The sequence below is a fragment of the Bufo bufo genome, chromosome 5 (genome assembly GCF_905171765.1).
Source record: "Bufo bufo chromosome 5, aBufBuf1.1, whole genome shotgun sequence".
In the NCBI taxonomy this organism is placed as follows: Eukaryota; Metazoa; Chordata; class Amphibia; order Anura; family Bufonidae; genus Bufo; species Bufo bufo.
In genome coordinates, this window is record NC_053393.1 from 193,074,861 (window position 1) to 193,089,911 (window position 15,051).

The 15,051-nt window shown below is 47.2% G+C and overlaps 1 protein-coding gene across 2 annotated transcripts in view; it reads right to left on the minus strand.

The window, feature by feature from the left end:
• FBXO15 (F-box protein 15) overlaps positions 1–15,051 on the minus strand; it is a 176,376-nt gene that overhangs the window by 41,856 nt on the left and 119,469 nt on the right. For both annotated transcript variants that reach the window (XM_040432625.1, XM_040432624.1), the window contains exon 9: positions 709–854. In XM_040432625.1, coding sequence (XP_040288559.1) covers positions 709–854 — 146 coding nt within the window. The remainder of the gene's footprint in view (positions 1–708; positions 855–15,051) is intronic.

The following is a 15,051-nucleotide window of genomic DNA, read 5'->3' on the forward strand; positions in this document are numbered from 1 at the left end:
CAATGAGTCCAAAGGGTGCAAGATGGTGGAAGTGATGTGATTCACCCACATCACGACTGTCTTCGCTAACCCTGGGTCCTCTTCTGTTCAGTGCAGGCGCAAAAATATCCATTGAGGGGCAGCACGGACAGTGGCAACGAGGGTAAATCTTGTCACCGTCACATCTTGCATTCTATGGACGCATTGTGGGACAAGTATTGGTGTTCATGCAGCCCACAGAATGGGACGGGAGGGTCTTCTACAATGTGGCAGTGGCAAGATACTGTTTGATATACGAGTGAATATACAAGTCAATTGTGTATATGAAGTAGATGAGTAATGAATCATATGGAGTAATAAATATACAAGTGAAAGGAGGGAGTACTTGTTAATTATACTGCGATGCTGCTCCAGAGGAGATGTAGTGTAATGACCAGGAAGCAGCGCTCGCATGGGGTGCCGCTTCCTGTTCAAACAGCTGATCGGCTGGGGGCCCAGACTCCTGCCGATCAGATATTGATGACCTATCCTGACGAAAGGTCATCAATATATAGGGCAGGACAACCTCTTTAAAAAATGGGGACAAGGGGTCCTGTACACATGATACAGGAAGAGGAATCTGGGGGCTAAATGCAGGGCAGCAGGGGGTAAAGCATGTTACTGTTATGCTACAAAACATGGTTTTGGAAGTGGAATTCAGCTTTAATATCCCAAATAACAAGTATCTACCTCTCCGGCAGAACAAGCCACGGAAGGTTCTACATAGGTATGTTCTTGGTCCACTGTACATGTCAATATGAAGTTGGTATCCATGAAGTCCATACTGAGGGTCAATATCATCCAGCAAGGGAACATGTGGAGGAAACGTGTAAAGGCTATAAAACAGATCAATGGGCAGAGCAGTTAAAGACATGCAAAATATTAATGCACAAAATAAAATGACTTATTGCTTATATTAAGCTATTATGTTAACCAATTCACATCCAAGATATACCTTAAAGGGAACCTGTCACCAGGATTTTGGGTATAGAGCTGAGGACGTGGGTTGCTAGATGGCCGCTAGCACATCCGCAATACCCAGTCCCCATAGCTCTGTGTGCTTTTATGGTGTATAAAAACCGATTTGATACATATGCAAATTAACCTGAGATCAGTCAGAGCTTAAAAATATGACTCTTCTCTGGTCACACAAGTAAGATATGACTCTTTTATGTTAATTTGCATATGTATCAAAGCGTTTTTTTTTACACAATTAAAGCACAGAGAGCTATGGGGACTGGGTATTGCGGATGTGCTAGTGGCCATCTAGCAACCCATGTCCTCAGCTATATACCCAAAATCCTGGCGACAGGTTTCCTTTAATTATTGATGCACCATGCTGCTAGGACGTATATATACGTCCTCCATTTTAATGCCAAATCTCACTTTATTTAAAAACTTAAGGGGATTGTCCAGGATTTTTTAAAGAGGACCTTTCACTAGATTAAAAAAACTAAACTAACTATACAGACATGTAGAGCGGCGCCCAGGGATCCCCCTGCACTTACTGTTATCCCCGGGCGCCGCTCTGTTCTCCCGTTATAGCCTCCGGTATCTTCATAGTTAGGCTCCACCCAGTGGAACCTGCCGGCGTCTCCTTCTCCCATGCTGTAGCGCTGGCCAATCGCAGCGCTCAGCTAATAGCCTGAGAGGTTTTTTTTTCTCTCAGGCTATGAGCTGAGCGCAGCGATTGGCCAGCGCTACAGCATGGGAGAAAGAGACGCCGGCAGGTTCCACTGTATGGAGCCTAACATGTGAAGATACCGGAGCCTATACCGGGAGAACGGAGCGGCGCCCAGGGATAATAGTAAGTGCAGGGAGATCCCTGGGCGCCGCTCTCCATGTCTGTATAGTTAGTTTAGATTTTTTAATCTAGTGAAAGGTCCTCTTTAAGTGATGACCTATCCTCAGGATCCCGGAGCCGGAAAAATCAGCTAGTCTGTGTAGCTCTGTCTATGGAGGTAGTGCCGGAGCTACACAGCACTGTCGACATTGTAGCAGCGGGAGGGCTGCTCCCATTGACGTCTATGGGAGCAGCGATCATGTTACTGTCTTCAATGGGAACAGTGCTGTAATAGTGAACTGCTGCCACCGCTACGGTATTGCTGGTGCTGCGTAGCTCCAGGTGCTGACTTACGTAGATGGAGCTACACAGACCAACTGATATCACAGATGCACAAAATATGGATGTGGGCCATATGCCATGCGCATTTTATTTGGGGAGCCATTGTTTTTAACCCCTTAAGGACCGGGCTCATTATCACCTTCAGGACCAGGCCATTTTTTGCAAATCTGACCAGTGTCATTTTATGTGGTGATAACTTTAAAACGCTTTGACTTATCCAGGCCATTCTGAGATTGTTTTTTCGTCACATATTGTACTTCATAACACTGGTAAAATGGAGTCAAAAAAATTCATTTTTATTTATAAAAAAAATACCAAACTTGCCAAAATTTTTTAAAAATTAGCAAATTTCAATTTCTCTACTTCTATAATACATATTAATACCTACAAAAATAGTTATTACTTTACATTTCCCATATGTCTTCTTCATGTTAGGATCATTTTGGGAATGACATTTTATTTTTGGGGGACGTTATACAAGGCTTAGAAGTTTAGAAGTAAATCTTGAAATTTCTCAGAAATTTTCAAAAACCAACTTTTTAAAGGACCAGTTCAGGTCTGAAGTCACTTTGTGAAGCTTACATGATAGAAACCACCCAAAAATGACCCCATTCTAGAAACTACAAGGTATTCAAAACTGATTTTACAAACGTTTTTAACCCTTTAGGTGTTCCACAAGAATTAATGGAAAATAGAGATACAATTTCAAAATTTCACTTTTTTGCCAGATTTTCCATTTTAATATTTTTTTTCCAGTTACAAAGCAAGGGTTAACAGCCAAACAAAACTCACTATTTATGGCCCTGATTCTGTAGTTTACAGAAACACTCCAAATGTGGTCGTAAACTGCTGTACGGGCACACGGCAGGGCGCAGAAGGAAAGGAATGCCATACGGTTTTTGGAAGGCAGATTTTGCTGGACTGGTTTTTTGGACACCATGTCCCATTTGAAGCCCCCCTGATGCACCCCTAGAGTAGAAACTCCAAAAAAGTGACCCTATTTTAGAAACTACGGGATAGGGTGGAAGTTTTGTTGGTACTAGTTTAGGGTACATATGATTTTTGGTTGCTCTATATTACACTTTTTGTGAGGCAAGGTAACAAGAAATAGCTTTTTTGGCACCGTTTTTTGTTTGTTGTTATTTACAACATTCATCTGACAGGTTAGATCATGTGGTATTTCTATAGAGCAGGTTGTCACGGACGCGGCGATACCTAATATGTATACAATTTTTTTATTTATGTAAGTTTTATACAATGATTTAATTTTTGAAACAAAAAATCATGTTTTAGTGTTTCCATAGTCTAAGAGCCATCGTTTTTTCAGTTTTTAGGCGATTATCTTGTGTAGGGTCTCATTTTTTGTGGGATGAGATGACGGTTTGATTGGTGGTATTTTGGGGTGCATATGACTTTTTGATCGCTTGCTATTACACTTTTTGTGATATAAGGTGACAAAAAATTATTTAGCACAGTTTTTATTTTTTACGGTGTTCATCTGAGGGGTTAGGTCATGTGATATTATTATAGAGCTGGTCGATACGGAAGCGGCGATACCTAATATGTATACTTTCTTTTTATTTATGTAAGTTTTACACAATAATATCATTTTTGAAACAAAAAAAAATCATGTTCTAGTGTCTCCATAGTCTGAGACTCATAGTTTATTTTTATTTTTTGGGCCATTGTTTCATGTAGCGGCTCATTTTTTGCGGGATGAGGTGACGGTTTGATTGGTACTATTTTGGCGTACATGCGACTTTTTTGATCACCTTTTTTGGGAAGTAAGGTGGGCAAAATTTCCTCATAGTTTTTATTTTTTTATTTTTATGGCGTTCACCGTGCGGGAAAGTAACATGACCATTTTATATATCAGGTCGTTATGGACGCGGCGATACCTAATATGTGTAGTGTATTTTTTTTTTTTTTTTTTAATCAGTGATAGATGTGTTACTTTTTTCACTTTGTTTTTTTTTTTTTTGACCCAGACCCACTTGGTTCTTGAAGATCCAGTGGGTCTGATGTCTGTATAATACAGTACAGTGCACTATATAGTGTACTGCACTGTATTTCACTCACACTTTGTCTGAACAGATCTCTGCCTTTAGCACAGATCTGTTCAGCACCATGGACAGCAGAATGCCTGAGAAGGCGTCCTGTTGCCATGGGAACCTTCCCGGTCTGCCACAACTGAGCAGACGGGGAAGGGGAAGGAGGGGGGGCTCCCTCCCTCTGTGACACCATCCTGTCTGGGGGCTGCAAAGGCACAGCAGCCCCCCGATGGGAGAGGGAGGGAGCTCCCTGACTGTTAACCTTTTCTATACAGCTGTCCGTACAGACCGCGGTATGGAAAGGTTTAAACGGCTGACATCACAGCACAGATGTCAGCCGTTTATACCAGAGTGACAGCAATGTGCTGACACTCTGGTATACCCACTGGACGCCAATGAAAATTCAAGAAGAGGCGGGCGGGGGATCGCGATCCCGCCTGCCGTACCGCCCGCCTCCCGCACCACCCGCCAGGAATAAAATCATTCAGGGGTGCAGGGAGGGTGAAAAAAATCTTTATTTTGGGCATTTTAAAGTTTCTGAATTGACTTGCGGTTTGCTGCGATCGCCGATACGGGGGGGTCACATGACCCCCCCCCCGGCATTGTGAATGATTTCAGCGGGCATCCTGTTCCGATTAACCCCCGCCGTGCCGCAATCGCGTTTTAAACCGATGACGTACCGGTACATCATGTGTCCTTACGGGGTTAATGGTTCCATGATAAGCATTTTGCAGACATAGTATGTAGTTTTGTGGAACGAACATGCAGATGCGGGAAGAACACGGATGATCCATGTGCTTTCCACAAAAAGATAGATGAGATCTTATACTTGTCTGCAAAATGCAGTCCATGGACCCATTGTCAATGTCAATGGGATGCAACAAGGACAGCATCCGTATTTTGCATATCTTAGATTTGGGGAACACAAAACGCATGAGGCCTGAAAAATACTTTTTTGTTGGATTTTGCAGGATAGAAATGCACACATCCTTTTTTTTCCTTAACGTACGGCATACATATTAGGACATCCTCAGACATCATCCACAACTCCCTCCTCCGTCAGCCCAAACTCCCTCCTACATCAGACGTCAGCCAAAACTCCCTGGAGTACTGGAGAACATCATCCAAAACTCCCTCCTCTGCCAGATTAAACTCCCTCCTCTGTCAGGTTAAACTCCCTCCTCCGTCAGCCCAAACTTCCTCCTACCTCCTACGTCAGCCAAGACTCCCTCCTCCCTCATCCAAAACTCCCTCGTACCTCAGGCGTCAGTCAAAAAATACCTCCTCCATCAGCCCTCAGCCCAAACTCCATCAGCCGTCAGGTGTCAGCTCTCAGCCGTCAGGGGTCAGACATCAGTGGTCATCCCTCAACCTAAACTCCATCAGCTGTCAGGGGTCAGACATCAGGTGTCAGCCCTCAGCCTAAACTCCATCAGCAATAGTAATAGAATGTAAAATATGTTTACAGCAAGCGCTGGCACCACAGACCATTTTCTTCACACATTATATATATATTATGGACACTAATACCAGGCACCAGTACTGGATACAAGTTTCCTTTCTGTATAATGGAGCGCTTCTCTCCAGCACACGTTACATCAGCAGCCTCTAGAGACTGGTTCACCTACAAGTGAATGCGATTCCTTTCCTAACAGTAGATGGCTCCATAGTTCAGGGGTTAGAGTGCTGGTCTTGTAAACCAGGTGTCATGATTTCAAATCTTGCTGGCACCTTCACAATTTTTTATATATTTTTTTTGTCTGCTAATATTTGTACTATTACTTATTCCGTTTAGTAAGCAAAGAACATTTTAGCGCAATTTATCATATGAAATATGCTTTCCGTTATCATATAAATATGACAGGTCTGCTTACACATAATTCAGGATAGATAGAGAGATGAATGATAAATAAGATGATGGGGGTAGATTTATGATGGGTAAATGATGGCATATATGTCATAATTTGGTTCTTTTACTGTTTGGGGGCACAAATCAATGCAACTGGGGTTTCACGTACCGATGTAGTAGAGTTAACACATGCTTTCTGAGATTTCTTAGATGTGTTATCTAAACTAAGCAAACACCTTCAATTGCTTTTCAATGGCTTTTGTTTCAAGATAACACGATGATTTAAGAAATTTGAGTTAAGAATTTGAGTGCTAACCCTGATACATCTGTACAAGCAAGCAATAGTACAAATATTAACAGACAAAAAAATATATAATTGTGAAGGTGTCAGCAAGGTTTGAACTCATGACACATGGTCTACAAGACCAGCACTCTAACCCCTGAACTATGGAACCATCTATTGTTAGGAAAGGAATCTCATTCACTTGTAGGTGAACCAGTCTCTAGAGGCTGCTGATGTAACGTGTGCCAGAGAAAAGCCCATGTATGTCAGCGGCTGAACGCGGCGTGCCTCCATTATACACAAAGGAAACTTGTATCCAATACTGGTGCCTGGTATTAGTGTCCATAAAATATATATAATGTGTGAAGACAATTGTCTGTGGTGCCAGCACTTGCTGTAAACATATTTTACATTCTATTACTATGGCTGATGGAGTTTAGGCTGAGGGATGACACCTGATGTTCTACCCCTGACGGCTGATGGAGTTTAGGCTGAGGAATGACAACTGATGTCTGACCCCTGATGGCTGAGAGCTGACACCCGACGACTGATGGAGCTTGGGCTGAGGGCTGATGGAGGAGGTATATTTTGACTGACGTCTGAGGAACAAGGGAGTTTTGGCTGACGTCTGAGGTAGCAGGTAGTTTGGGCTGACGGAGGAGAGAGTTTAGCCTGACGGAGGAGGGAGTTTGGTCTGAGGGAGGAGGACTGATGGAGTTTTGGATGAAGGAGGAGGGAGTTTTGGCTGATGTCTGAGGTAGGATGGAGTTTGGGCTGACGGAGGAGGGAGTTGTGGATGATGTCTGAGGATGTCCTAATATGTATGCCGTACTAACGTATATTAAACGTGTGAGATTGTGGAACAGCTCTTCCTGTATAATGCTATGCATAATTCAATTTTAGGATTGTCATTTTGCATTTCGGCCACAGGAGGCCGCTACTTCTCTGTTACAGCTAAGTTACTGCTGGATTTAAATATGAAAAGTAGAGGATGCTGCTGGTTGCTGAAAGAAGAACCAGGTAGTGAGAGCTGAGATGGTGAAAGCACTGGATGTGTGAGATAGAATCCGGTTCCATCCTGGTATCAGAGTGTCCTGGAGTGTTCGGGGACGCAGTGGAGGGGGACTGGTCATTGTCCCTCACCTAAATCCTGCTTTTAAAAAGAGGGATTTTTCCAGGAGGAATGTTTACAGCGTTTGAACAGAAGTTTAATTACCAAGCAAGGCCGTATGAGTGTCATGGTCTTACCTGCTTGCTGCTCTCCTTCGTTTGACATGTGCTGGCGGCCATCTTGGGTCCTGGGTTTCTTGTAGCCTTCCACCCTGCGGCTCCTCCTTCCCCTGGGAGGAGCTGGATGCCTAGCTCATATATATAGGAGGTCTGTGGCTTCAGTTCCTTGCTTGGTCCTCTTGTGTTCACATGCTTCTAAGACTGCTGCTGCTTCTGGTTCCTGATCCTGGCTTCGTCTGACTACCCTGCTGGTTCCTGATCCTGGCTTCGTCTGACTACCCTGCTGGTTCCTGATCCTGGCTTCGTCTGACTACCCTGCTGGTTCCTGATCCTGGCTTCGTCTGACTACCCTTCTGGTTCCTGACCTCTGGCTTCGCAAAGACTCTGCTCGGTTTCACCATCCGTTTGGACTTTTGCTTTACAGCTTTATTTTCAATAAAGCCTTCTTATTTTCATTTATCTCTTGTTGTACGTCTGGTTCATGGTTCCGTGACATTAGGACCAAGCCATGAATTCTGACGGTACAGGGCCATCCTCGCTACCCACGCTGGTTGCCAGACTTGATCAGCAGGATCACCTGTTGGGTCGGTTCGCTGTGGCGTTGCAAACCCTGCTTGAACGCACGGCTCATTTCGCTCCCGTTGCCGATGGGTCGGTTGTCGCTCCTGGGCTCGCTCCTACTGCCGCTCCGGTTGTTGCGCCAGAGTCTACCCCGACACCTGTTGTTGCGCCTGCGGTGTTTCGGGGTATGACCGGTTCTGCCCCTCTTCCACAGCGCTTTGGGGGAGAGCCAACTCAGTGCCGAGGTTTCCTTAACCAGGTGGGCATTTATTTCGAGTTGCTGCCACATGCCTTTCCTACTGAGAGATCAAAGGTGGGCTTCTTGATCTCGCTGCTCTCGGACAAGGCCTTGGCCTGGGCCAGCCCTTTATGGGAGAACAACAATCCGGTGGTTGCCGAGTTTTCCGGTTTTGTTGCTTCTCTTCGGAAGGTATTCGATGTGCCGGCTCGTGCTGCCTCTGCTGCGAAGCTCCTTATGTCCATCAGACAGGGTTCACGATCCGTAGCTGAATACGCCATTGAGTTTCGTACCCTGGCAGCAGAGGTGGGCTGGAATAATGAGGCTCTGGTCGCTGCTTTCTCTCATGGTCTCTCGGATGCCTTGAAGGATGAGGTTGCAGCTAAGGACCTACCAGTTGAGCTCGAGTCTCTTATTTCTTTCCTGATTTTGATTGACACCAGACTCAGGGAGAGACCTTCCTTTAAGGAGAACCTGCGGAGGTCTTCTAACAGATTGGTGCCTACGTTTGCTGTCCCACCCGTGCCTCCCTCTCCTCCCACGCCTCCTGGGGATGACTTGTCTGGGGGTGAACCCATGCAGCTGGGGTTTGCTCGCCTGTCCGAGGGGGAGAGGGCACTCCGGAGACGCGAGGGCCGATGCATGTACTGTGGTCTCGGTGGGCATTTTCGGTTGGCATGTCCGAACCGTCCGGGAAACGCTCGTACCCTGAGATCCTGTCGGGGGCAGATCTTGGGTGGAGTCTCCTCGTCCCCGGTTTCCCGTGTTGACAAACCACTGATCACTGTTGTCCTCTCCTGGGTCGGGGGCTCGGTGACGACCCAGGCGTTGGTGGACTCTGGTGCTGGTGGTTTGTTCATTGATAGTGTGTTCGCTGCCGCCAATTCCATTCCTCTGCAGGCTCGAGGTTCCCCACTGGCTCTTGAGGCGATAGACGGCAGACCCCTTCTGCCGCCACACGTGACTCATGAGACCCTTCCAGTGGGGATAGCCATTGGTGCCGTTCACAGAGAGTCGGTCTGCCTCCAGGTTATTTCGTCTCCACACTACTCGGTGGTCTTGGGGTACCCCTGGCTCCAGAAGCATAATCCGACTTTCGATTGGAGATCGGTCGAGATCCTCTCGTGGTCACCGCAGTGTGGGGCTAGTTGCATCCATGGGTCTGTCAAGTTGCTGTGTACTTCCTCGGACTCTCTGTTGCCTCCTGAATACGAGGAGTACCGGGATGTATTCGATAAGGTGCGCGCGGTTGCCCTACCTCCGCACCGCCCATACGATTGTGCCATAGAGTTACAATCTGGTGCCGTTCCTCCTCGTGGCAAAGTCTATCCACTGTCGGTAGCGGAGAATGAGGCCATGGAGGAGTACGTGAGGGAGGCGCTTTCACGCGGACACATTCGCAAATCTTCGTCCCCGGCAGGGGCTGGATTTTTCTTTGTGAAAAAGAAGGGAGGTGAGTTGAGGCCTTGCATCGATTACAGGGGTCTCAATCGCATCACGATCAAGAACGCTTACCCGATACCCTTGATTTCCGAGCTGTTCGATCGCCTTAAAGGGGCCACGGTCTTTACCAAACTCGACCTGAGGGCGGCATATAACCTGGTAAGGATCAAGGCGGGCGATGAGTGGAAGACCGCGTTTAACACCAGGACCGGTCATTACGAATCCTTGGTTATGCCCTTTGGGTTGTGCAATGCGCCCGCAGTCTTTCAGGAATTCATCAACGATGTTTTCCGTGACCTGTTGCAGCAGTGTGTGGTAGTCTATTTGGATGACATCTTGGTATATTCTGAATCCATGGAGGCCCACATTCTGGATGTCAGACGAGTGTTGCAACGGTTACGAGAGAACAAGCTGTTCGGTAAGCTTGAGAAATGCGAATTTCACCGATCCCAGGTAACCTTCTTAGGTTACATCATTTCCGCTGAGGGGTTCTCCATGGATCCTGAGAAGGTTTCGGCTGTCTTACAGTGGCCCCAGCCCAGTGGTCTTCGTTCCCTGCAGCGCTTTTTGGGCTTCGCCAATTATTATCGGAAGTTCATCAGGGACTTTTCCATGCTGGCCAAGCCTCTCACGGATCTGACCAGGAAGGGCAGTAATTCCCAGGTCTGGCCGCTCGAGGCCATCCGAGCTTTTGAGGCCCTAAAGTCCGCCTTTGTGTCGGCTCCGATTCTGTCGCATCCCAACCCTGGGTTGCCCTTTGTCCTCGAGGTGGACGCGTCTGAGACGGGAGTAGGCGCCCTTCTGTCTCAGCGTAGAACACCAGAGGGTCCTCTGCTTCCTTGTGGGTTTTACTCCCGGAAACTGTCTTCCGCGGAGTGCAACTATCAGATTGGTGACAGGGAGTTATTGGCCATCGTGCAGGCCCTTAAAGAATGGAGGCACTTGCTCGAGGGTTCGGTGGTTCCGGTTCTCATCCTGACGGACCACAAGAATCTGACCTACCTTTCTGAGGCCAAGAGATTGACACCACGTCAGGCCAGATGGGCTCTGTTCTTGTCACGTTTTAATTACGTGGTCTCCTACCTACCCGGTTCCAAGAACATCAGGGCGGATGCCTTATCACGGCAGTACTCCGAGCTGTCCAGGGAGGAGTCGATTCCGACTTCGGTCATACCTCCGAATCAGATCCTGGCCGCCATTCGCACCAGCCTGACCTCTCCCCTGGGTGAGCAGATTTTGGCGGCTCAATCTGGTGCTCCCTCTGGGAGACCTAACGGCAGATGTTTTGTGCCTGAGGAGTTGCGCACTCGGTTGTTGCGAACCTACCATAACTCCAAGACCGCGGGGCATCCTGGAAAGAATCAGCTGTCCTGGGCTGTTTCACGTCTGTTCTGGTGGCCTTCCCTACGTTCCGACATCGCCGCATATGTAGCGGCATGCTCCGTTTGTGCCCAGAGTAAGTCCCCTCGGCACCTTCCGTTGGGCCTTCTGCAACCCATAGCCACCGGGGAGCGCCCATGGTCACACCTGGGGATGGATTTCATTGTGGACCTCCCTGCATCCCGAGGCCATACGGTCATTCTCATGATTGTGGATCGGTTTTCCAAAATGTGCCACTGTGTTCCTCTCAAGAAGTTACCCTCTGCACAAGAGTTGGCCACGATTTTTGCCAGGGAGGTCTTCCGGTTGCACGGTTTGCCTAAGGAGATTGTGTCGGATCGGGGGAGTCAGTTTGTGTCCAGGTTCTGGCGCGCCTTTTGCTCCCAGTTGGGGATTCATCTCTCCTTCTCCTCGGCCTACCACCCTCAGTCCAATGGGGCCGCAGAACGGTCCAATCAGGCCTTGGAGCAATTCCTTCGTTGCTATGTCTCCGATCACCAAGACAATTGGGTTGACCTCCTGCCTTGGGCTGAGTTTGCCAGGAACACGGCGGTGAACTCTTCCTCTGGGACGTCTCCCTTCATGGCCAATTATGGGTTCCAACCTGCCGTGTTACCGGAGGTATTCTCTCGCCAGGATATTCCGGCTGTGGAGGATCACCTTTCCGTCCTACGTGCTTCTTGGGTACAGATCCAGAAGTCCCTTGAGGTCTCTGCGCAGCGCCAGAGATTCCAGGCTGATCGCAGACGAGCGCCTGCTCCTTCCTACCAGGTCGGAGACCGTGTATGGTTGTCCACCCGCAACCTCAACCTTCGAGTGCCCACTCCCAAGCTGGCGCCTCGCTTTGTTGGTCCCTTCCGAGTGCTTCGCAGGGTAAACCCGGTAGCCTATGCCCTTGCGCTTCCTCCTGGCATGCGGATCTCCAACGTGTTTCATGTCTCCCTGTTGAAGCCACTGGTGTGTAATCGTTTCACTTCCTCGGTTCCTCGGCCTCGTCCGGTCCAAGTGGGCAATCGTGAGGAATATGAGGTGAGCAATATCCTGGACTCACGCCTGGTCCGCGGTCGGTTGCAGTTTTTGGTCCATTGGCGTGGTTATGGTCCAGAGGAGCGTTCCTGGGTTCCCTCCGCAGATGTCCATGCTCCTGCCTTGCTCCGAGCCTTCCACGCACGCTTCCCTCAGAAACCGTTTTGTGCTCCGCGGAGGAGGGGCCCTTGAGGGGGAGGTACTGTCATGGTCTTACCTGCTTGCTGCTCTCCTTCGTTTGACATGTGCTGGCGGCCATCTTGGGTCCTGGGTTTCTTGTAGCCTTCCACCCTGCGGCTCCTCCTTCCCCTGGGAGGAGCTGGATGCCTAGCTCATATATATAGGAGGTCTGTGGCTTCAGTTCCTTGCTTGGTCCTCTTGTGTTCACATGCTTCTAAGACTGCTGCTGCTTCTGGTTCCTGATCCTGGCTTCGTCTGACTACCCTGCTGGTTCCTGATCCTGGCTTCGTCTGACTACCCTGCTGGTTCCTGATCCTGGCTTCGTCTGACTACCCTGCTGGTTCCTGATCCTGGCTTCGTCTGACTACCCTTCTGGTTCCTGACCTCTGGCTTCGCAAAGACTCTGCTCGGTTTCACCATCCGTTTGGACTTTTGCTTTACAGCTTTATTTTCAATAAAGCCTTCTTATTTTCATTTATCTCTTGTTGTACGTCTGGTTCATGGTTCCGTGACAATGAGGACTGGGGGCCTGGTGATCATCTCGGTTAAAAGACATCCTCTGAAACAGAACGGACGCAGGTCAGTAAATCCGTTTACTCATCACCTTATACTAGTGGCGCCTGAAGCATCAGAGACTACGTTTAGGCCTGCAAATAGTTAGTTAGTTAGGACTTGTATTCTTGGCAGGCTTTACAGAATTGTTCTGTGGCACAGTATTGACTTGCAGGCCCTGCTGTGTATGCCATCGGCTAGGTTTGTTCTCTTTTGCGGCACAGCATCGACTTGCAGGCTCTGAAGTGCACGCCATCGCAATAGGTCTGTCCAACCGGACAGAAACAGTGACTGTGAGCCTGGGGTATAAGATCTTTGGTGCACCTTCATATTGTTATGTCTATATTACTGTTTTAGTAAAGTTTCTGTTTTGCACAAAGGTGTGTGTTTTTGCTTTCCTCGTCTGTGAGTTCGCTGTATCCTGGGGGCCCCTCCCCGGTTCACAGTCTTACAAAAGTGTGACAAAATTATGATTCGCACAGCCCTAGGCCCTTTGTAGATGTATGAAGAGGGAACCCCAATTTCTAGAAAATGAAGATGCCAACTAGAAACGACACTGACCACATTATGTAATTGGCGCACTTTAACCCCCTGAAGCAGTTTTGTTTTTTCACCATTATCATTTCCCCCTTCCATAACTATCTTATTTTTTTTCCAGTGACTGCTTTATTTTGCAGTAAAAGTAGAATATTTCAATGTTCTTATCTCCAATTCTGGCTGTTTCCGACAGTTGTTATCTGTATAGCACAGCTGGCATACTCTGCGAAAGAGCCCCCTCCAGAGAGTGCCTGTGCACATGTGCCGTACATATACGGGGAGTGTTACTAAGGGGTTAATCATATATGAGCCTGATTTTACACAGCCTCAGGCGCCTTTTATCTTCTTTAGTTATTAGAACTGAATTATTAATTACCAAGCGATGTGCCAATACATATTACTAGGATTACTCCTTTCACAGTTCATTTGTGATTTACTATATTTGTTTTTACCAAAAAGACTAGAAATGTGCTAATTAGGGTTATAAAGGAGATTATATGCCACTAATTAAGATTGGGTATTGGGATTTTCCACAGAGCTTCTCTGTTAAATATTTGAGAAACGCTGGAACAATCTTTGCTATCCCTTCAGAAAAAGCACCATGCTCGGCAAACTACTCAGCTATCCAATATCATTTAGAAGGCAAAACACTTCAGCCCCTGAGAAAAAAATAAAAAAACACATAAATATATATGTCTTTGAGCTGTCCTCTGTCAAGTTTATAAAAGTTTATTCAGAGGAGACGTTATCTCTATTCAGAGGGTGACAGCCAATATGGCATGATTACAGGTCCGACACTGGGTTGTAATACAAGGGCATCAGTTTCAACTACATGAAATACCCAAGAAAAACCAACGTGGTGTTCCCTTTAGGCCTCTTTCACATGACCGTAAGGCTTTTTCAGTGTTTTGTGGTCCGTTTTTCACGGATCCGTTGTTCCATTTATTTTGGTTCCGTTTCTGTTTGTTTTTCCGTATGGCATATACAGTAATTACATAGAAAAATTTGGGCTGGGCATAAAATTTTCAATAGATGGTTCCGCAAAAACGGAACGATTACGGAAGACATACAGATGCATTTCTGTATGTGTTCAGTTTTTTTTGCGGACCCATTGACTTGAATGGAGCCACAGAACGTGATTTGCGGGCAATAATAGGACATATTCTATCTATCAACGGAACGGAAATAAGGAAATGGAATGCATACAGAGTACATTCCGTTTTTTTTGTGGAACTATTGAAATGAATGGTTCCGTATACGGAACACAAAAAACGGCACGTAAACGGAAAAAAAAAACGGTTGTGTGAAAGAGGCCTTACCTGGTGCTCCACCAGCCTACTTTCCTAGACACTGGTGGAATCCACCCCCTCTCCCTATGCTTGAGCACCAGGAACCTCTTGGCATAGGAGACACCAAACATGGACCCCCTTGTGATTGTGAGCCCCCACATCACACTTCAATGTGGGCGCTGACAGTGAGTGTAGCAGAAGCACTCTTAGCAACCCTGGTGAATGGGTGGCGTGGCATGGCTCTCCCTCCACTCCCACCCCTGTGCGGGCCACAGTGTCCTCTACAATA